General features: G+C 38.7%; 2 protein-coding genes and 1 long non-coding RNA gene across 4 annotated transcripts in view; 1 reads left to right on the forward strand and 2 right to left on the reverse strand.

Annotated features, from left to right (window-relative positions):
* The window catches only part of LOC141436371 (uncharacterized), a 143,322-nt gene that overhangs the window by 51,254 nt on the left and 69,192 nt on the right, over nucleotides 1-22,876 (reverse strand). The window lies entirely within an intron of this gene.
* LOC141436093 (uncharacterized) lies at nucleotides 17,085-20,268 on the reverse strand. Its single transcript, XM_074098944.1, has 3 exons — nucleotides 20,074-20,268; nucleotides 18,764-18,943; nucleotides 17,085-17,614 (listed from the first exon to the last, which is right to left on the reverse strand). Exons 1-3 carry the CDS (start codon nucleotides 20,164-20,166, stop codon nucleotides 17,174-17,176), a joined length of 714 nt encoding a protein of 237 aa, XP_073955045.1. The 5' UTR covers nucleotides 20,167-20,268; the 3' UTR covers nucleotides 17,085-17,173.
* On the forward strand, nucleotides 20,322-20,764 carry LOC141436094 (uncharacterized). The gene is made up of 2 exons (XR_012452263.1): nucleotides 20,322-20,455; nucleotides 20,551-20,764. It is a non-coding gene; the product is annotated as an uncharacterized lncRNA (long non-coding RNA).

The following is a 22,876-nucleotide window of genomic DNA, read 5'->3' on the forward strand; positions in this document are numbered from 1 at the left end:
AGCAAAGATGTCAACCTTAGTGCTGACTGCAATGCTAAGTACCATGTATATTCGTTTACCAGCAAAGTGAGAACCCCAAGGGCAAACCGCAGTACTGATTTACTACGAACATAATGGTAAGTGAGCGTTTTCGTACCTTCATTGTTATACGGCTCCGGCAGGGACGAACATGAAGCGCGCCGTGGATGCGGGCGAGATGATGCCGAGCTGCAACTCGACGACGACGAAGATGACGACGACGACGAGTCGGACGACGAAGATGAGGAATGTTGCCGTGGTTGTCGGTCGCGGTCGCGGTGTTTTCGACGTGCGCGTAATAACTTGCGTTCCAGTTTTTTAAACTTTTTAGCGATATATTCGTAATCGTCAGGTTCTATGCGAGTACGTTTACCCATTTTTAACGAGAATAGCACTGGGTTCAGTATTACGCGGCGCGTCGCTTATTACGTGCGGAGTGGCGAAGCACTAAAATGCGAATGAAGATATCAAATGGGGTAGAAACTGAGAAGGCTCGGTGTACCCACAAAAAAAAAAAAAAAAAAAAAAAAGTAAAGGTAAAGGGTTGCTGTTCATACAGCATCTCAAATATAGTGTGGAAGGCGACACAATATGCGTTACTACATGTGATCTCTGCTAATCTCGAGGACAAAGCTAGAAATATAATAGACGTTATTGACTCGACGTGTTTAGCGTCTGAATGTCGATCACGATAACATTTATTCTGAGTCATCACATTTTTTAACGAAATACTATGAGAACTTAAAAAAACTAGACATTTTAGGAGGTAACATGTACCGTATTGAAAAATGGCATTGAAGATTCAAGAAGTTAATAGATGAGGCGTGATAATTCGAAATGATTGCAGGTAATTTAGGTTTAGTTTCGTAAAAACTGTTAAGAATATTACCCAGTGTCTATTAATAGAACGTACGTAAGTAAAATGTTGTTAGTTCTTTAAATCGATGAAATTGGTGGTTTACCAAAATGGCCACTTTAAACTGCCCGTAATGCCAACACCCCAATAATATTATTGGGTCAGTGGTAGCTGCTAATCGCAACTTCGTCTGTGTCCTGTTGGAAAAGTACATGTTACCAGGATAACACAGCCTGTTTTACTCTATAGTAATACTTGTACTTGTTGAATAAGGGTTTTTGACGGTTGAAAAACCACTATAATGGCGTTAGTATCGTAAAGTCTTCTGACGCCAGCAGTCTTGCTTCAATTGCTCATTTAGTTATAAGCAATGACAAATGTCAAATTGTTATACCGCGACCGTACAGTCAAGGGCAAAGATATCGTCACGGCCAAAGTTGCAAAAATATGTATACACGGCCTTAATGTTCACAGTGCACTAAAGTCGTGTAATATTTTTGTAACTTTGGCCGTATCGATATCTTTGCCCTTGACTGTAACAATCCAGCGCCCACCGGCGTGTTACAGAAACCACTATTGACATTAGCGCACCCCCGTAAGTGATAGGTAACACTAAATGCATCAAAATTAAATAGCAGATTGTTTGCCACAAAACAGTTTATGGATGAGAATCGACTCGACATTGGTGAACCTAAAAATAAATGAAATGCAGAATGACTTTCTGAATTTCAATCCCTTGGAAAAAATTACTATTGTGACAAATGTCATATTACATTTGACATTATTGTCATCATGATTGTTACATTCCTGCAATATAAAACAAAATCGAAGCAAGTTTTAAAATAACATTTACGTAAGAATTGTGTTAGAACTGAACACGATTCGCTTCGTCTCACATAACAAACGACATGCACAGATTAGACATTCGAAGGCAATATGTTAGCACGCATTGCCATCGACAAGACTAAGTATGTTTTACAAATTTTAATTCACTACACTAGGTATCCAAGATGCTTTGATAGGGCAATGAGGCAATGACTTATTTGGGGCTTAACCTAATAAAAGCTGCTGTATTCTAAATTTCATAAAACTTCTAGCATAAATGTAATTAGTCTTATTTACGCACCTAAGAATAACTTTGAGGACAAACTTAAGCATAATTTTAATTAAGTTAATCTTAAGATTGCTTCTCGGAAGTTGCGGTAGTACTGGCTAAATATTTTAAATAGATTTTCTGAGAAAATATTTCCAGACTGTATTTAGATAACATAGTTCTTTATGTTCAAAATATTTTACGCCAGTCATATTCAGGCTACAACTGCAATATATTCCGCAGCCAAGATGTCACCTACTACAATGAAAGCACTGTAAGTATATAATTTTATTAGGTATCAAAGTGGCTTTTACCTAAATGACATCAAAGTGGTTTTTAAATGGTTACTTTTGCGCGTAAATCCTTTTACTCTCGGGACAAAATAATCCTAGTTTAGGTAGGTACATAAGACGTCTTGTAGGCTCGCTTGGTCTCGATTTACGGCTTAAACTGACAGTTCTTGTATGGATCTGACAGGTCTTAAGACCATTTAAACCTAGATTAAAAAGCCTACAAATGGACGCTGGTGTATTATCTACATATATCTATACTTCCATACTTTCATACTAATACTAGCTTTTGCCCGCGGCTTCGCTCGTGTTAAATTTGTGGTAACTGTGCGGGATAGAACTCTTTAGATTGATTAAAAAAAACTCACTAATATAAAGCTACAGTTCTTGACTAACAATGGCTACCTACTTTTTCTCCGGAAAATTCAAAATTCCCTCGAGATAGAAATATTTCAGTAATTGAAAGCTACACAGTTTTTGATTGACATAATAATCTAAAGTACTATTCAATGGAAAAAATCAATCGTGTAAACAAAGCAATTTTTCACGATTACTCCGTAGTTACTTACATTTGAACGCCAATCCCGATCATATTCACATCTCAATGAACTCACCACTGTTTTTAACAATCATTTTATCATTAAATAATCGTGTAAATATGTTTATTTTATATAATTAATTGGAAGACGAAAATCCGTTATATTTGTCAAATTGACATGACAATTTTTTCCTCACCGAAGTTGGTCTATGGTCGGTCTAGTCTCTGGAAATTTAGTGCTGTACCTACAAAATTAATTATTTGACTGAACCAACCTTACCTACCGATAATTATGGCTGGCTCTGCAAATTGGAGAATTTTATTGGTTCAGGTTGTAGAGCGTATTCATAAGCATACCTATTAACTTATTCGTAATATTGACGTTATATTAAAAACAACCATGCCAAATTTCATGACTCCAGCGGTTGTTATTTCGAGATTTTATCCCTATCTCGTGGGAATAACGGGATAAAAAGTAACCTATGTGTTATTCCAGATGTTCAGCTATCTACATACCAGATTTCATCAAAGTCCGTCTAGCCGTTTTTTGTATAGTTTTATTTTTATATTTATAATGGTTACCCGGGGCTATTGTAGCTGGGGGGATATTGTATCTGAGCCGTCTAATGGCGTCCATACGACGCCATGCTCGCCATGTTCATGTGTGTTGTGTGAAGATAGTCTTCTGACGAACACAACGTAAAATGGCCGAGAAGAAAATGGCGTCGTAAGGACGCCATCAGACGGTTTACACCCGCCATTCTGACTCTTTGCCCCATTGGACAGACGTTATTTATTAAAAAAAAATAAGGCGGTATAAATAAACTTCATTTCGCTACTATTTTATCATAGCTGTAAACATACAAATAATAAATACTTAAATAATGAAATATGAATAAATTCAAAATAATTACTGCTGATTGAAGTATGTTAAAGAGCATTCACATCACTAGAGCTAACGTCAGTCAGTCAGTCAGCCAGTCGTCAGTCAAGTGTCAATGTCAGTCGCCACATTGTTTACACGATTGATTTTTTCCATTGAATAGTATTTTAGGTACTTTTATTCCGAAAAATTACTCTTGAAAATAAATAAATAAATAAATAACACGGGACAATTCACACCAATTGACCTAGTCCCAAAGTAAGCTTAGCAAAGCTTGTGTTATGGGTACTAAGCAACGGATAAATATAATTATATAGATAGATACATACTTAAATACATATTAAACACCCAAGACCCGAGAACAAACATTCGTATTTTTCCTACAAATATCTGCCCCGACACGGGATTCGAGCCCGGGACCTCAAGCTTCGTAGTCAGGTTCTCTAACCACTAGGCCATCTGGTCGAAAATGTCGTGTTTGATTCCTTTTGATCAGTATTTGATTCTATATACAATGCAATATGGTGGCAACACGATGAGCTGATGCTGCAACCAGGATATCCAACACAGTAGTACACTTTAAAAAAAAACTTTTACAAAAGTTTAAAAAACATGGAATAAAAAACCCCCGACACAAAAAAAACGTCCGAAAAAAAAACACCGACAAAAAAATGCCGACAAAAGAACGCCGACAGAAAAATGCTGCCAAAAAGACAACTAAAAAGTAAAAAAATATTATGCACTACCTAGCTGTTGCCCGCGACTTCATCTGCGAAGAATTCGTTTATCCCTATCCCGCGGGACTATATGCTAATATGGGACTATGCTGATTTACCGCAAAAATTAGCCTAAGTTAATTTAGTATAAGTGGGTATAATATTTTCTTATCTAAGCGTCATCGATGTTGGGGGACCGCTAAGGTTAATACTTTAAAAACTACAACATATGTACTTTAGTTCCCTGCCTTCGGAGCAACGCGACATTAAAAGCGCGATATTTAATATGAGTGAGTCTCACGGTAGTTTCATGTTCAAAGCAGGTACTTTTGACAATTAACTACAAAATCAAAATGATCGGCTTTCTTTATGTTTATAAAAAGCTTTCTATAAAGTAGGTATTATCAGTACTATAAGTATGTGTGTTAACTCTAGAGTAATCGAGCATTACCTACACTGAAAAATGGAGATAGTTGGAGTCCCACGGAAGGACATAGGCTACTTTTTGTCCCGGAAAAATGCATAGTACCCGCGGGATAGCGATACACGAATTCTACGCGGATGGAGTCGCGGGCAACAGCTATTAGTAAGTATGGACCTTTATCCCGACGCAGCCAGAAGTGCCAGAACCTAGCACATTTAAAGAACAATAAATTTCTTAGCTTTTTCCGCGCTAGTGTGCTAATATTGTTTTAAATTTACCATTAATTTTTTGACAAAGGAAAGCTTTCAAGTGCAAACGCGCATAAACTTGCGAAACAATTCAATGGTGTGTGAAATTCCTAATCCAGGCTTGGCCGATAGTGAATAAGCTCGAATCACAATGAGACAGTCATTGTGATTTGTGTGCCCAGTAGTAGGACGTATTCATATATGTACAATACAATACAATTGTTGGCGACTGGCTGCGGTATGACCTTTTTTTAACTTATATTTTTGACACTTGCTTTTAATATGTTTTTACGTTCATTGTCAGTTTGTGATTTGTTTGCCCGATCTGTCGGTTAATACATAATATTGTCCTTTAATCCTATTAAATAACCTATCATTTAACCCGTGTTTCCATCAATCTTCCCATTACTTCCATACAGTCCACCACTAGCTATCATTTTGGTCCATTCTCACCGTAAAATATCCAGCGAAAATCATCTGTCACATTTTTTCCACGTAAGTTCATTGTAGAATTATAGATCCCGTTTCGTGTAGAATACATTATTTTACATTCGTTTTCATACGTATTCACTATGGTCGAAAACACGGAGTAAGACAAAGACAGATCCCGCAACTACGGAATCCGAGCGGGTGCAACGCGATCGCCGCGAGCGGTCACCGCGCGGCACCCGGCCGGGTTCAACCACAACCGACGTCGGTGCTTCGGCATTGCCTGATAGAACGAGCATACCCACGGTGGGCAACGCCCCTGGTAGCGCGGCACAACCTAGCCCCGCCGCCGATCGCCCAAATGCTCCTTCTACCTCACGGCAACGACGGAAATACCCAAGCACCAACCGCTTCTAGCGTCCACAGTAAGCAATCTCGCAGCGAGCGCACACAATCATCGCGTTTCGTCGGCGACCGTCCGTGCTCAGAAATTGGCGTTAGAAGCAGACGCTATGCGGCGCCAGGTGGAGCGCCAGCGTGAACTCGCGCGACAAACAGGCGGATCGCGAGCGTCAGCAAGCGGAGCGCGAGCGTGAAATCGCGCGACAAAGGCGGATCGCGAGCGTCAACAAGCGGAGCGCGAGTTCGAACTCGCGCGTCAACAAGCTGTGCTCGCACGTCCAGCAGCAGAGCGCGAGCGCGAGCTTGCCCGCCTGGAGTCCGAGGCGGAGCAAACGGAGCTTCAAGCAAAAACTCGCCGCTTTGGAAGCATCAGATAAGTCAGCTGTAGTCGTAATTCGTATTTTTCGAATCACAACGTAGAGAAGCGCACCTCCACGTGGGTTTCAGAAACAAAATGTCAACGTGACCACGGCAAAACCGAGTAGACATGCCTGGTAAGGCGCCGACTGTCACCTGTCAAGGGCAGACCTCTTGAGGGGAGGTTTGACCTTAAAGGAGGCCTAGTAAGTTATTCTTTGAGTAAAACAATAAGACTTTTTAACAATTTTTTAATTATAAATTGAACACAAAAAATAACAGGCCTAATTTGACAAAATTAAAAGTAAAAGTATTACGAGAATCTCAGGTAGTGAGTTCAAGAGATTTTATTGAGAGGTGGTTCTGATTATTCGGTCTCACTGGCCTACACTTCCCTGGAGTCGGAGAGAAGAACCCGGAGCGAAGAGGCTGGCCACAGCAGGGGGCCTGGTCCAGCTGAGTGGTCGTCGGTGCCGAGGTCAAAAGGGGCCTTAGGGCGGCAGGACGAGCAGCCTGGACAAGTGTTCCACGCCGGAACGATCAGGGTCTTGGACGAGCCAGGAAGGATGTGCAGTACTCCGGAAGTTAAGGCCGTCAGGGCTTAGTGTCAGGTTAAAGGAGCCGCCTGAGCCGTGAGAATTGTAGCCGAACGGAGCTTTGAAAGTTGTACGAAGGTTGTAAGCCGTACAAAGGTTGTAAGCCGTACAAAGGTGTGGAAGTTGAAGCCGTACGGAGGTGCCCTGTAAATTAGGTGGTGTCAGTTGTGGTCCAGTGCTAGATTGTTTGCCAGTCACTCCTCTGCAGCGATGCCCCAACTCTTAGGGCGAGCTGAATTGCAGTGAGTGGCAAGGACAATCATACGGAGTTACAGGCAGGCAAGGAAAGTGATTCTAGTTTTATATAATTATTTTTAAAAAACAAAAGGTAAAAATAAATAGCCTAAGTGACCGTTAAAATTTGAAATACAACAGTTCACTAAATAACCGTTAGAGGATTACATTTGAAATTAAACGTTACTTAGCTGAGTTTGAATTTATTTTAACACCGGTACGCATCCGTTGCATAAAAGTAATAAGCATTAACATAGTTCTGAGTTTATAACAACGGATGAGAGAAATTAACAAGTGTTAAAATATTAAGTATAAGAAATGTTTGAAATAAAAGATTCCCTGGCCAGGGGAAGCCTTCAGTTCAATTACACAAAGTTAAATTATAAAGAAAATAATTATAATAAAATACACAGAAAAACACAAGAGTTAAATATCGGAGAACTTACCAAGTCTGGGCGTATGGAGCTTTCGAGAGAGCTGTTTAGTGTAGTCTGAGCTGTTGAATGTGTGTTTTACAGCTGTGCTTCAGCTTTTAAGGGCGAGAATATTACAGTTAGAATTCCCCGGTCACAGCTGATCGACAGCACCCCCTTGGCCGACAAAAACGGTCAAGGGTGAGTTGATTATAGATATATTTAGTCGTACAAACTCGTGTAGTAAATGAGTGTAATAAAATGCCTACTTTTATAAAATAAATAAGTAAATAATAAATAAATATTAAATACATATTATTACGTAAATAAATAAGTCAAGAGAAAACTACGGTGGCGACCTCTAGAGTTCGTCCGTCATTCTGCTCAGAGATCCCTTATTGAGGAAAGCGCCATCTAGCTTACACTGAGCTAACTAAGATGTCAGCGATCGCCTATGTGCATCGTGACAGTACGCCCGTCCCTCCAAAAGAAATTTGAGCCTCATAGCAAATTTCGTTAAAAAAAAAACACTATGACATAACGCTTACATACGTCGTCTCTCATACTATGATCATACTTCTACTCTCATGGCGGGTCAAACAACAACAGAGGCTTGTTGACCCTTATGTCAAAGGAATAAAATGTGTTAATGGAAGGTGGACGTTGTATGCTTCATAAAATATAATTATAGACATTAATTAAATCTGTGATTGGAATTACCATCCGTTCCAATCATTAGAGTTTTGAATTACAGAGGCTAAGGGCATATTTTACGTGTTACCAACCGCACGGGTTCCGTAATTCAAATTTTAAAATACTTTTTAACGAGTTGCAAGTTCTCGGGTAAAGGCTTAAGGACAGATCAATTAATATTATAATAATGAGTGGCGGACCGCGACAAATGATTATACTAGTTTAGCGTGTACCAAGTAATATGTACGCGCTATAGATTTAAAGAAATAATAGTGCAAAAGGGTGCAGGTCCGCGCGGAGGCGGCGCGCTAAAATGACTTGATTCTATAAATAGAACCGTGCGTCTAAGTGATAAGGGAGTGTGATAAGACAAAAATTAAATTAACACGCGTGCGCATTCGCCGGTGCTAAATGGAGACTGATGTGACGGCGCGCGACAGCTGATCGCCCGTCCAGATGCATTATGTAATTAGTACCTACATTGATAAGGAAGCAAGTAATGCATTATTTATTTAATGTGCGCAGACGCTACCTGCCGCCCGGTGTTAATTTTAAATCTTTAATATGCCATGCACCTAAATCGTTACCAGAAAGATCCTGTAATTCGAAAACGAGTGGAGATCTTTTTTAGTTATTTTACACTTAACGAACTTTGGTGCAAGTTTTTTGCTAAAGTATTTAGACTTATCACTTAAGAAATACGTGCGCTTCCAGACCAAGTCTCCCACATTAAATTCAGCCGGTTTTCGGCGTAAGTTGTAACGCGCAATGTTTTTTTGATGTGCGTTATAAAGTGAGTGTTGAACTTTATCAAATATATGGGTCAAGAAACCCATGTTTTGTGCGTAAATATCGCGAGGTAGAAAAAGTATTTCATTCCCCAAATCGTTATCAACGAAGTGTGAACCACAAGTCACTAACTCTCTGCCGTAAACAAGGAAGGAAGGAGTATAACCGGTTACCTCGTTCACAGAATTATTTATAGCGAATTGTACTTTAGGTATGTTGACGTCCCAAGTCCTATGGTCGTCGTTAACAAAGGTGGAGACGCAGGATATAATAGTTTTATTGTAGCGTTCCGTATTATTAATATGTGGACTGTACTTTGCTATTAAAAATTGGTTAGGCACCTTGTATTTATTGAGAAATGTTTTTAGTTCGCGGCTAATTAGTTGTGACGCATTATCCATGTAAATGGTTTGCGGTATTCCGTGAACTAAGAAAATGGAATCTTCTAAATGTTTGACTACGATTGCCGCAGTTGCGTTACGAACCGGAAATAAGAAACAATATTTTGAAAAAATACAAGTAACTACGAGCAAGTAACTATTTTGTTTACGACTAGTGGGCAATGGTCCGACGAAGTCCAAGGCTAGGGCTTGAAAGGGCCTCGAGCACTGTTTAGGCCTTCCCATTTCACCTAGTGTCGCGTGCGTAGGATGTTTATAAGCGATGCAAGTGTCGCAAGAGGAAACGAACTTTGATACGTCTCTATACATGCCTACCCAAAAGTATTTGAGTGCTATACGGTGATAGGTTTTGAAAACGCCTAAGTGTCCGGCTGTTGGTTCTGCATGATTTTCTTTTATAATTTGTTCGCGTAATTCCGCTGGCACAACCTCTTTCCACGCGAACTCATTGTTAAACCTAGTATCTGACTTAGTAAGTCTATATAAGGAATTGTTTACAATTTTATAATTGGGGAAACCTTGCGGTGTGTTTACACAGCTATTATACAAGTCTAAGTACCATTTGTCTTGCGAATTGAGATACGAGTTAGCAATAGTTATTGCCGACACCGGCACGGATCTTGATAACGAATCAGGTATTACGTTATCTTTGCCGCGACGATGTAAAATCTCAAAATCGAAAGAAGACAATCTTACGCCCCAACGGGCTAGGCGTCCGGTTGGGTTATTAAGAGAAAGGAACCATTTCAAGGATGAATGGTCGGTATAAACTTTGAATGTTTTTCCGTTTTCCAAGTAACAGCGCCAGTGTTCTAAGGCTACTAGTACGGCTAAGGTTTCCCGTTCAGTTACACTATAATTCTTTTCACAGCCTGTTAATGACCTACTCATATAAGCGACCGGGTGCTCCTGGCCGTTTATATTTTGACATAACATACCGCCGACGCCATAGTCACTAGCGTCAGTGTGTACTTCGAACGGTAAATCAAAGTTGGGACAAGAAAGAACCGGAGTTGTTACAAGGCAGGCTTTAAGTTTTAAAAATGCCTGTTCGGCCTCTGGCGTCCACTGAAATGGAGGGGCTTTCTTTTTATTAGAAGTTAAAATATTTAAGGGCCCTGCCAGAGTACTAAAGTTGGGAACGAAACGGCGGTACCAAGAGGCGGTACCCAGAAAACGTTTTACCTCTTTTTTTGAAGTTGGTCTAGGATAGTTTACGATTGCATTTACTTTTTCTGGGTCTGTACGCAGCCCTTGAGCGTCTACAACGTAACCTAAGTATTTGAGACTGTCCCTGAAGAACTGAGTTTTCTCAAAGTTGATAGTTAGACCAGCTGTTTTTAATTTAGTTAGGACGCGCAGAAGTAATGTCACGTGGTCCTCGAATGAATTACTAACACAGACTATATCGTCGAGGTAACAGAAAACTTTCATTTCAAATTCGGGGCCGAACAAACTATCGACTAAACGTTGCTGTGTAGCCGGCGCGTTAGTTAGGCCAAAAGCCATAGTTTTAAAACAAAAAGTGCCCCTTGACGGTACGAAAAACGCTGTTTTCGTTTTATCCCGCTGATTAATGGGTATCTGCCAAAAAGCTTTAGAAAGGTCGATGCTAGTAAGGAACTTAGCATCTCTAAGGTTATCTAAAATTTCCGAAATGTACGGTAAGCTATATGCGTCCTTTTTAGTTACTGAGTTAAGTTTTCTACTGTCTAAACAAAATCTAGGCTTGCCGTTCTTTTTGTTTACTAAAAGTACTGGCGATGACCAAGCGCTTTCACAAGGTTCGATTACGTCAAGCTGTAGCATTTCGTCGACCTGTTCGTTAATAATTCTAAGTTTCTCAGGAGACATGCGGTAAAATCTTTGGCGTATCGGCTCAGTGTCGCCGGTATCTATATTGTGTGTTATTAACGAAGTTCGACCTAAACCTATCCGTTCGTAAGAAATGCTGTTAAATTGGCTTATGATGTTATCTGCCTGGACGCGTTGAGACTCAGTTAAGTGACTATAGGACATAAGAGTTTGGGAACCCTCGACTTGCTCTGTGTGCTTGATGGCGCATTCGCTTACCCCAATACTATACAAGTATTTGGGGCAAACTTTAAAGGTGCGCCAGAAGTCAACACCTAGAATGAGCGAAGTGAGGATTCCCGGAACTACATATGACCTTACAGTGTGAGTTATAGACTCAAAGGTCAAGTCCAGGTCGAAATATCCTACACTATCTAGATGTTGGCCGCCCGCGGCTGTTACACGCACAGAGTCGTCGATTAGTAGTTGATGTCCCCTTTCAAGTAATCTATTGTGAAAATTGTTACCTATAATAGTAACGGCGGAACCAGAGTCGAGCAGAGCCGATACCTCTAGTCCGTTAATAGATACCTTTACAAAAGGTCGCGAGTCTACAATAGAGGGTTGAGGCGATACAGTGGCCACTTTATATGAATTAAAAAAATTTGAAACATAATTAAGCCATTGTGACCAGTTATTTTCTTTTATTAGACTGTGATCACTGGATCGCCTCGCCTTCAGTTTTTTGAAGTTGAGGTTGTAGGAACTGGTTTTTTATTATTGCATTTAGAGCAATTAATAGATTTAACGCCCGGCAATCCGCATTTAAAACAGACTATCGTACGAGGCGCTTTGCAGCTTCGTAATGTATGAGTGTTTGTGCGACAACGCGGGCAAAATAGTTTTATATTATTATTGTTGTTATTTTGCGAGCTGATTGCATTAACCGGATAGCGGGTTTTATAATTAGAGAAATTATGTGCACTGGCGTTGTTACCTGGGGAATTTTTCCCTTGATATGGTTGCTTTGGAGAGTTTAGGAAAGACGATTGTTTATTGTAAGCGAATTCTGGCGCGAGCGTATCCGAATTCGCTCGCGGAGGTTCGCGGAATTGGGACATACGCGCATGAACCACTTCGTAGTTATGGCAAAGTTTACGCAAGGTATTTAAATTATCTATTTTTTCCGCCGTGGCTATGACAGTAGCGAAGCACGGCCGAATATTATGTAGAACAATTTCTAATTGTTCTTCTTCGGTAAATGGCACGGTTAGCCTTGAGAACATGCCGTGCATAATTGAGAGATAAATCGTTATATTCTCGCTTTCGCCCTGAGTACGCGCGCGAATTTCCGATTTTAATCTGTAGTCGTAATCGTGCAGAGAAAATACTTCTATGAGTTGTGTAGAGAGGTCATGCCAGTTATCTATGGAATCCTTAACCGAACGGAACCAGTGAAGGGCGTCTCCTTCGAATATTTCCGTTGCATGTTGAAGAATTTTTTCAGGTTTTAAATTTCGCGCGGCTAAAAATTCTTTTACCCGTTGAACAAAAGAGCGTACGCAGGTCTTCCCGTTGTACCGTAATTTAGCTATATCAGAAGACATACCACGGTCGCAAGTAACTGCTATTTTTGTAGGGGTTTGCGGACTGAAAGAATTGGTATTATTCGGAGCGGTGAGTGACTTGTGGTGTCTCCTCACATTGTTCGAAATCCTCTCCTTCGTTAGTGTCATGAACTGGTCGCAAGTCCGCCAACTCTTGGTATATTAATTGAAATTTATTTAAACAAACATTATAAGAGTCCACGGTAGTGGGGGTTACGGGAGTAATACGCCTTAATCGGTGAAAAATATGGTTACACAAGTTATCCGTACGTTCGAGTAAACCGTCATCAAACTTAGCCTTAAGGGAAACTAATTGTGACTGTGCCTTAAGTACACTATCAGTCGCGCCCTTAATATCCTCGGTTACATCGAGACCTGATTCTAAAATATCACTGGCGGGTAAAGAAGCTGACAGTTTGACTATCTGTTTACGCAACTCAATAACGGTATCCGCGGGATTGGTACCTCGAATAGCCACCTCATAAGTTAGTTCTGCCTTTTGAAGAGACAAGTATTTAATTCTATGACAATCCATAGTTACGATTACCTCAGTTAAATATAAGAATACCCGAAGCTAATTAATAAAAACGTTAGCCTGTTTGCTAGCGATCGAAGTATAATGGTCTCTAAGCAGGGAACAGACGGTCGAAAATAGAGAGCACACGTATAATGAATAATAGATAACTGGTTCTGTTAACTCTGCGGCCAGTTGATTTTTAGCAAGCACTCGAGTAGTATGATATGAATGTTGTGAGTTGTGATGGTGGTTTGTGTAGTTGTATGCCAGATGTGGTATTTCTTCGACACACAGTACCTAAATTTAACTCTCCGTATGTTACAGTGCTATTTAAATTAACAAGTAGGACACAAGAAATAATAGTGTTGTGTATCTCCCAGTAATGATCGAATGTAAAATTTAATTAAGAGACCGCGTTGAAGTTAAATTAATAGTAAAATTTGGGAACAAAAATAAATGTCAGTGTGTTTACCGAGATAATGATAAACTGATTTTGATGAAAGATCTAAATAGTGGTTCAGATATTTTAAAAATATAGAAATATCGTTGCTTTTCTATAAAATTGTAGGTATTTCAAATACGTTATTTAAAAATGATTTGAATCGTTAGAATTTCAAATTCAGTGGTTGGCAGTCACTAAATTTAAAATAACTGTTTCACTTGAAGCAGCGGTGAACAATATTAGTGAAAGTATAATTGGCGTCAGTTACGGTTTAAATTTAACTTGATGAAAATTAGTAGGTAGAATTTGAATTGAACCGTTAACGTATTTGAATTTAGTTAATGCAACAATATTTAGTTAACTTTAGGGTATAGTTTGAAATTGTCGTTAAGATTTGAATTTTAAAACGCCGTCCGTTTCAACTGTGGCAAGTGACAGTTGAAATTCAAATAGGCCGTTGACGAGAAAGTGGTCAAAGGTCGGCAGAGTATTTGAATTTAAAGATAACGGTAAAGCAGTTTTAAAATTAGAGTTATTAAAGGAAAAAAAAGCTATTAAATGAACCACTTAAGGGATCTCGGTAACTGAAACACTGGTTATGCCTATTATTCGCCTCTTACGAATTCCTAGACGGGGAATGGCGTTATTCTAAGCCCCGACCACCATACAGGGGCGAGAAAAACAGGGTACTTACTGCGAGATACACAGAACACACAAGATACACAATAAATTTTTGCACAATCACTGCAATTCTAGGCAAGAAAAACGTAACAATCAGAACCTCTCAAAAAAAAACCCACGGGCGCCACTGTCAAGGGCAGACCTCTTGAGGGGAGGTTTGACCTTAAAGGAGGCCTAGTAAGTTATTCTTTGAGTAAAACAATAAGACTTTTTAACAATTTTTTAATTAAATATTGAACACAAAAAATAACAGGCCTAATTTGACAAAATTAAAAGTAAAAGTATTACGAGAATCTCAGGTAGTGAGTTCAAGCGATTTTATTGAGAGGTGGTTCTGATTATTCGGTCTCACTGGCCTACACTTCCCTGGAGTCGGAGAGAAGAACCCGGAGCGAAGAGGCTGGCCACAGCAGGGGGGCCTGGTCCAGCTGAGTGGTCGTCGGTGCCGAGGTCAAAAGGGGCCTTAGGGCGGCAGGACGAGCAGCCTGGACAAGTGTTCCACGCCGGAACGATCAGGGTCTTGGACGAGCCAGGAAGGATGTGCAGTACTCCGGAAGTTAAGGCCGTCAGGGCTTAGTGTCAGGTTAAAGGAGCCGCCTGAGCCGTGAGAATTGTAGCCGAACGGAGCTTTGAAAGTTGTACGAAGGTTGTAAGCCGTACAAAGGTTTGTAAGCCGTACAAAGGTGTGGAAGTTGAAGCCGTACGGAGGTGCCCTGTAAATTAGGTGGTGTCAGTTGTGGTCCAGTGCTAGATTGTTTGCCAGTCACTCCTCTGCAGCGATGCCCCAACTCTTAGGGTGAGCTGAATTGCAGTGAGTGGCAGAGACAATCATACGGAGTTACAGGCAGGCAAGGAAAGTGATTCTAGTTTTATATAATTATTTAAAAAAAACAAAAGGTAAAAATAAATAGCCTAAGTGACCGTTAAAATTTGAAATACAACAGTTCACTAAATAACCGTTAGAAGATTACATTTGAAATTAAACGTTACTTAGCTGAGTTTGAATTTATTTTAACACCGGTAAGCATCCGTTGCATAAAAGTAATAAGCATTAACATAGGTTCTGAGTTTATAACAACGGATGAGAGAAATTAACAAGTGTTAAAATATTAAGTATAAGAAATGTTTGAAATAAAAGATTCCCTGGCCAGGGGAAGCCTTCAGTTCAATTACACAAAGTTAAATTATAAAGAAAATAATTCTAATAAAATACACAGAAAAACACAAGAGTTAAATATCGGAGAACTTACCAAGTCTGGGCGTATGGAGCTTTCGAGAGAGCTGTTTAGTGTAGTGTGAGCTGTTGAATGTGTGTTTTACAGCTGTGCTTCAGCTTTTAAGGGCGAGAATATTACAGTTAGAATTCCCCGGTCACAGCTGATCGACAGCACCCCCCTTGGCCGACAAAAACGGTCAAGGGTGAGTTGATTATAGATATATTTAGTCGTACAAACTCGTGTAGTAAATGAGTGTAATAAAATGCCTACTTTTATAAAATAAATAAGTAAATAATAAATAAATATTAAATACATATTATTACGTAAATAAATGAGTCAAGAGAAAACTACGGTGGCGACCTCTAGAGTTCGTCCGTCATTCTGCTCAGAGATCCCTTATTGAAGTAAGCGCCATCTAGCTTACACTGAGCTAACTAAGATGTCAGCGATCGCCTATGTGCATCGTGACACTAGATGCTGTGAGGAGTGATTGGCAGTAGTGGTTGCCATCCCTAAGCGATTGGTTGCCACACCCAGAATATCTGTTTGTACTGTATACCTACTAAATGACTCGTGAGGTTCTGTAAATAACCGTACAGGAAACTGTATTTTGAAATCACACCTGAAAATACCACTCGTAAGTGGTAAAATTTGTAAAGCAAATTAAAGCTCAATGTTATTAATAGTAAGGGAGCCCACATGCTAAATCGGGTTTACTCGAGCTTCATAGAGAACTATTGGGTTGCGAAGCTTAGAGATTGAGAAAAAACGCATATATATATATATATATATATATATATATATATTATATATATATACATCAATTGGCACAAAATTTGGCCCACCCTTGATACAAAATTAACGATCTGCATACATTTGAGAGCCAGATTTTGCCGCTCAGTATACCTTTTCATCGATGGGGATTTTCAAAAATGTAAAAAAAAAACTTTTGCATGGACATACTCGAGCGCGTCAGATGGTTCTCTATGGTTTGCCCGAATTTCATATGCCCGAATGTTTTCTCATTCTCATTTGCCATAAAGTAATTTATTTCTGAAATAGTAATTTCTTCAGAGTTGCTATTACACTAACCTAACCTAACCTACTGCATTCTATATGTTGCCATTTAAAAAAATCCTGAAAACAGCACGGTTCTATATATTTTATGGCAAAAGTTGGTATGGCGAGTGAAATTCGGGCAAGTAAAGGTAAACGCGTCAGATATTGATATCATCCATATCCTACGATTTTTTTAAATTTTACGCTCCCCTACTATATATACTATATATGGTCCCAATTTTATTCAAATGGTAATTTTATTGCAATTCATATTGAGTGGTATTTCCATACATGTTTGAAAAAAATCGGTCTCCCAGTTTTGTCGATTTTGTTTGTTCACTTTTTGATTTGATTTCGTTTTTTTAAGGGTACAAAATAACTCTATCAAACTGTGTAAAACATTTTATTATTGTTTTGATGCTTTTGGCGGAACCGGAGGTATAGTGGACTCGGTAAGAGTGTCAGTTATTTATGATTTAGTAATCTTCGTAACTATCTTCTTCTCCTACGCGGACGCAATACGCTCTCCATCCCTTTCCTCGATACAGCAACTCTGTAATGCGTGCTTGTGGCAACCCTCCGCCGTGAACGCAAATATTTCGCTTAGGACACAAGCAGGACTGGTACAGAGCGTATAAGTCGTCGCTAACATTCCCGCAGAACTCTCCAGTATAACAATAAGGCAGTGAGACGCACTGGTAACCTTGTATATCTTCACTTTCCATTGTCAAATTAGCTTTCCAATATTTAGGCTGGCGGCACTGACATTTAAATATGATTTTCGGTGGTGTCAGTTGAATATTCTTGTGATGCAAGTCTTCGATCTCGTTGGGATCGATGCGATCGTACGCTGATTCGACAGTCAGAGGAGTGTCTTCGATAGTACACATTGGCCAATCCTTTGTAGGTTGACAAAACTAAAAATAAAATTAAATAATTTATTTATTTTCAACGGTTTTAATTGTTCTTTTGTTCTGGTACTAAGGAATTGATCTGAAAGCTATTTCCAGAGCAAGAAAAGTGAGATTAAACCACCATCCACCGTCTGTTAGGGTAGTCTGGTAGGGTATTATTCCATTAAGACGGAATAGGGTACTAACGTACACAATCGTCACTTTAACGTGGATATTGCGAATACCTAGCAACACTACTTCTCTTCCAACTCCTCATGCTATTTGTCGAAAGTATGGTTGAGTTACAAGCAGTTAGCAAAATATTTACCTACTAATTACTACGTAACATATTTGGCACTCTACTTTGAAACGCCGGTGGATAATTTACTATGTCACACCATCTACGGTGTAAGTTAGCAGCCACAGAGTACATCTGAGTCGCTTAACTTCAAACTCAGATAAATCCACTCTAACCATTTGAGAGATCATTGAAAAAAAGTGATAATAACGTTAGTTCGGTGATTTATTAGGCAGAATTTTTTTATTATGGCTAAAGCATTAAAGAAATAAATCCGGTTCGGCAAATTCAGCATTAAAACCATCTTTACAAAAAATAAAATGTTGATTGGATTTACCTTGATTTGATTTAATCGATTGCAATTTAGGTACCTATCTTTGAAAAAACTGAGTGTGGATTTGTATAATTTTGATTTAGCAGACCTGGATTCTGGATTCTAGATTTGAAAAAATAAACTGTAAAAAAAAGAAACTTCTTTCGCTGATTGGCTTGGATAGACTTACACCTATATTTGAAAAAAAAAAAAAAAGTGTAGAGATCTGATTTTGATTAAATATGATTTTAAGTGTATTTTTCTAAAAACCACACGGCATCATATTGTGACAAAACTAGTTTTTTTTACCCTTTGATTTAATACCAAAATCTTAAAAAGGACAGAATTGGATTTACCCGAGTTTGAAGTTAAGCTACTCATTTTCGAGAGTCGACTACGAAAGCTAATAGAATACGTAGTAGCGGAGAAGTAGTAAGGAGACTGCTGCCCTTATCAAGTTTTTTGTTGATAAGTGCAGCAAATGCTGACTGCAACAGAGTTCTACCGAGTGTCACGCACAAACTTGTCAAAATATACCTAGTACAAGTGTTAGATGACGCACCTGGAAGTGCGCTCTGTTGTTGAGCTCAATACGTCTTTCTGCGGGCACGAGCGTGTCGCAGCGGCGGCGGCGCGCGCAGCGGCACAGTCGCACGAGCGCGGGCGCGCGCCAGTACCGCTGCAGCACCGCGGCGCACGCTTGGCGCGCCGCGCATAGAGGCAGGCTGCGCTCGCTTTCCTCCTGTCAAGTTATTATATTTCTGTCGAGTAAGACCTCCAGGCAAACATAGGTGACCTTTTTTAAGAGCCTTATCACAGTCCCAATTTGTGGGTGAGCTGAAAGTGAAGCGAGCGCGCATCATTTCACCGCGAGCGGGTATCGAGTTAGCTGTGTCTGTCGCAGAAGACTATATTGTTCAGTCGTAAAAAAAATGTCGTCTTCGGTAGTATACGCAGCTAAATCGTTTAGCATTTGCGTCGAAATCGTAACTCGCTCGTGGTGAAATTGTTCCACACTCGCTGCGAAAACGTTGCACGCTTGTCTCACTTTCAACATCACCTGTTAGTATAGTGAAATTATCAGTTGGGTATCAGCCGCCCGGCGCAGACGAAAAATTTGCCGCCCTCTTATTTAGGTATTAATAGTTCTTTGTGTCACGAGGGAGCAAAATGGTGTATTTTCGGCGAGGGCGTACATTGAATCCAGAATGTAGCGAAGGATTCTACAATAGAATCCTGAGCGTAACGAGGGATTCTAAAGTAGAATCCTGAGCGTAATAAGGGATTCAAGTGTTAACGCCCAAGATGAAAATAATTTTGCTCCCGAGTCGCTCATACAACTTTTCACACCGAGCATTAAGAAACTTAAAAAAATCTAAATATTATTAAAGAACAACCAGCATAGAAAAAGGCGTGGCTTTACAATTATCAACTTCAAAAAATGGCATTTGCAATAAAACACTTAGAAAAGCCTTGAACAGAAAAGTTGCATTTTGCTCCCTCTCTCTCGTATTTTTTCACACATTTTCCCATTCATTTTCACATTTTCACTAAGATGTCGTTGTCGTTATTGTAGAAGGATTCGCCGATTTCGTCACAGTATAAGCCCCGGGCGGACCTCCCCCCCCCCACTACGCTATGCCACTGGAAATAATACCTTAGTATTAGGTATTGCAGTATCACCGACGAAATTAAGTTGGTAAAAAGATACTTTTCTTCGGTATCAAATAGTCTTAATCCGGCACTGTCCAAACCTTAACTTAGCATGGGAGAAAATCACAACAAGAACATTATCGATAGTTAAATTAATGATTATTAATTAAGAGAAATAAATGTCTTTAAACCTAAACCTATTATTGAACAAATACTCACTAAACCGTAGTAGTACAAAACAGGATCTTCTTTATTATCTTCACTGGTGACGCTCAAAAACAATGTAATCAATATTATGTCTCGGGCCCACATTGGAGAGCATTGATTGCACTATTTACAAGCGAATTACTGTTACGGTTCGCGTCGTGAAACGGTTAGGTCGAAAGTCGTAGCCAATATAGATAAGGCATAACCTTGTATAGTTATATCTACTACGAAGTCAATAATTATAACAATAGCTTATTTTGGAGTATCAAGTTAATGCCAGCAAGCCCGATCGTGATACGATTAGTAATCATAATCGAAAAGTAAGAGCCATAGTCAGTGGGAAATTTATGGCATTGATTGTGACATCACTTTCAACAACCGACTTGAGTTTTTCGTAAGGATAAAAGTTCTACTGATAAAAGCTGCATATTCCATTGCGTGTCATGTAACTAGAGTTTTAATGTAATAAATTAATAATTGTTATTGCAGGGTCTTCTTCTGAAGAAACAGCTCCTGACCCTAGACAGAGGTGAAAAAACATTCCAATCGTGCTTGGAAGTGGAACGGGACTTGCTTGCTGACTACTGGGTGTCAGCCGAGGGCCAGCAGCTGCTCCGCGCGGCCCTGGGCGCACCATAAACTAACTCTTATAAAACAATTAAAAATAATGAAAAAAAAGTTATTAAAATTTTGATTTATGACACTTTTGGACTTTCAGTTCTCTTAAGTGATTTTGCTGAAAATATTCCTATGAATTTAAACGTGGGTTTTACGCTAAATAATGTGTAAAGGTTTATTACCTTGTGACTGCAATTGTTTTGAATTAATTGTTATATTTTTAGAAAGTAAAATATGTTTGGATGCTTATTGGTAGTGAAGATGGGCAAAATTGATGGTGCCTTTAATTTGCAATATTTGACAAAATCATTGGTTGATTGGAATCACTAGTGCAGCAGAATGTAACTTGTATTATGTATATCTTAACACAACACAGCTAAAGTACTTCTGTATTTGTTGAATATTTTATTTACGTCTGCATAATATCTTGGGTTCCATTGTAATGAAATGAAACATCATTTTTAAGAACTAATAAGACCATCAATAGATCATCTAAAAGTTTATACAGCATTGACTGTCTATACAAAAAAAGAAAGCCTATATGTATTGAAAAAAAAAAAGATGTTTTTAATGAATGTATGTATGTGCTAGGTTAGTTAAAATTAATGAGCCAGATTTGTAGATGTTTCGAAGAATTAATGTTGATCATACATTGTGTGTACGTTCTACATATTATAATATATTTTGATTAATAATAAGATTACACTACTCTAATACATAACGTATATGTCAGTGCAAATATAATAGGTTCACTACCTTGTCTAGGTTAAGTTACAAGTAATAAGGTGGAAAAACTGTTTCTCGGATGTTAGCTCAAATTATCCATCACAATTTTGAAAAACTTGATATGGATCATCAAACACAGTGAAGGAGTTTTTGAAGAACGTGGTGTTGTTAGATTTTAGTTATGTTACATTATGTTACGTTATAGATGAAATCGTTTATGCATTTGTTTTAGATGTTTGAGTTTATGTTTAATTCCAAGTCAAAATTTCACGCGGACGTCATAAAATATATTCATAATCGTCATTGATTGAAATGAGAAGCCTAATCGCCCGCGTGGAGGAAGCTTTTGTAGCGTAAGATTAAATACTATTCCACGACATTCTTAGCACTAGTAGAGCTGGCCTACTCCGCAAGCCCTTGCTGCAATCGACGAAGTCAAATCTGACAAACTAATTTTCAAACTGAATTGTACAATTCGGTCAGATCTTAATTTAGTTACATTTTAATTGTAACCACAATATGTATATCGTTATCTTCATTATGAGAAAACTTGTATCTCAGTCAAAATATAAGCTAAACTAAACCTTCGCACCTTTAAAGTAAGTACTTACACAATTGTGAAGTTCACTTATATTAAGTACGAGCTTTTGCAATAGTGACCACTGACCATATGGTATACGCATACAAACAAGCTCGCACACGAATAAAGGTACTTATTTGGCGATCTTTGTCTATAATTTCCTACTTCAAGTAGTATTTTCTCATACGCTATCCGGGATAAGTTCTGTTTGATTCTATATTAAAATTGTTCCTGGCTGAAGTGACATATTTTCTTTACTTGCAAGGTAACTTTTAAGACACCTGCGAATTTCAGTAATTTTATGTAGAATCTAATATTACTCGAATGCGTTTATTTAGCGATAAATACATATTCTAGTTGCAATCATCATCTATAACTGTGCCCAAACAATCAGGGTCTAGAAGACCTAGCTAGTAAAAAAAAAATAGTTTTGCCTACGTACCTTCAATTGTTTTTAAACAATATTTTATAATGTTCTTCAGGTTCTTCTCTTAATGTATCCAAAGCTTTATATATAATTATTCATAAAAAAAAATCTTAATAAAGAGAGTATTTTCGGGGTAAAATCTCGCGAAATTATGACTTATAATAAGATACAAAAAATAAGCCAGTGGCGATTTTGGAGACTGTCAGAAGTGTACTGTTTCTAATTGAAGACTTATTGGCGTAATCAAGTTATTAGATTCTTTGTTGTATTGTAATATAATAATGTAATTTCCTTAATGTTTAAGAAACTTAGTATTAATTTATTATACAGCCAAAGTTCTTTTAGGGACACTTTTGTATATCATATTACTGAAGGTCCAATCCAATTAAGTTTGCGGACAGTAAATATTATTTCAAAAATATCTCAATATTATAGGTTTTTATTTTAAATTTGTTGCTTTCCTT

Source organism: Choristoneura fumiferana, chromosome 16 (genome assembly GCF_025370935.1).
Source record: "Choristoneura fumiferana chromosome 16, NRCan_CFum_1, whole genome shotgun sequence".
Lineage (NCBI taxonomy): Eukaryota > Metazoa > Arthropoda > Insecta > Lepidoptera > Tortricidae > Choristoneura > Choristoneura fumiferana.